Here is a 1,009-nt window from a genome sequence, read left to right as displayed (position 1 = left end):
TATGTACAAATATTTACAAATTATTAATAATATTTTAATAAAATCAAGATTGAAATATGTAGATGAGTGTTTTGTTGCTGTAAGAATAAATAGATCAGTCCATTCAAATACAATGAAATAATTTGTTTTATTATATTTTTTACAGGTCTAACATTTGAAATAGCAGAAGGTGGATTTTTAGATATAGATGTGAAAATAATTGGTCCTGATGAAACAATAATCTATCATGGTATTCAAGAGAGCAGTGGTAAATATACATTTGCTGCACATCTTCCGGGTATTTATACCTATTGTTTTGGTAACCAAAAAAGTAGTATGACACCCAAAGTTGTAATGTTTAATATGGACATTGGTGAAAATCCAAAGCCTCTCGAACAAACTTCTGATGGAAAAAATGCTGATAATTCAAATCATAGTAAAATAGATGACATGATTAAAGAATTAAGTACAAGTTTATGGGGTGTGAAGAATGAACAAGAATATATGCAGGTAATTTATTTGTTTTCTTTTTATAATTAGTGGATGAAAATACATTGAATTTATGTTTTTAGTAAAATTGATTTCTTGTTTTTAGGTTCGGGATCGAAATCATAGAGCTATCAGTGAAAGCACAAACTCTCGTGTAGTTGTGTGGGCATTCTTTGAAGCTACAGTTTTGGTTTGTATGACAGTAGGACAAATTTTTTACCTCATACGGTTCTTTGAAGTCAGGAGAGTTGTTTAATATAAGGCATACAATAAAGTAATACATTCATTGTACATTTTTTTATGTCATTAAGTTATAATAGAATTAAAAACTTTCAACATTTTGAAGTGATTTCTTTCCTTAAATTTAATATGTTAAAGTTCTAATACAATTACAAAATAATGAACATTTGATATTTTTACTATTAAAATAAGCATTCCTTGCAGTGCTAAGTATTTTAGAAATAAAATACTGTACATTTAAGTATAAGATTTTCCTAATTGGTAAATTTATTCCAATAAATAAAGTGTGTTTTTGTAACAA

General features: G+C 26.7%; 1 protein-coding gene across 1 annotated transcript in view; it reads left to right on the top strand.

Annotated features, from left to right (window-relative positions):
• LOC108573094 (transmembrane emp24 domain-containing protein-like) overlaps nt 1–726 on the top strand; it is a 1,575-nt gene extending 849 nt beyond the window's left edge. Inside the window, exons 2-3 of the mRNA XM_017935460.1 lie at nt 146–489; nt 575–726. Coding sequence (XP_017790949.1) covers nt 146–489; nt 575–724 — 494 coding nt within the window. The 3' untranslated portion in view covers nt 725–726. The remainder of the gene's footprint in view (nt 1–145; nt 490–574) is intronic.
• The last annotated feature ends 283 nt before the right edge of the window (nt 727–1,009 follow it).

This window comes from Habropoda laboriosa, unplaced genomic scaffold, assembly GCF_001263275.1.
Source record: "Habropoda laboriosa isolate 0110345459 unplaced genomic scaffold, ASM126327v1 scaffold89, whole genome shotgun sequence".
Taxonomy (NCBI): domain Eukaryota; kingdom Metazoa; phylum Arthropoda; class Insecta; order Hymenoptera; family Apidae; genus Habropoda; species Habropoda laboriosa.
Note: the sequence above shows the minus strand (reverse complement) of the source record. Positions and strands in the feature narration are given on the sequence as shown.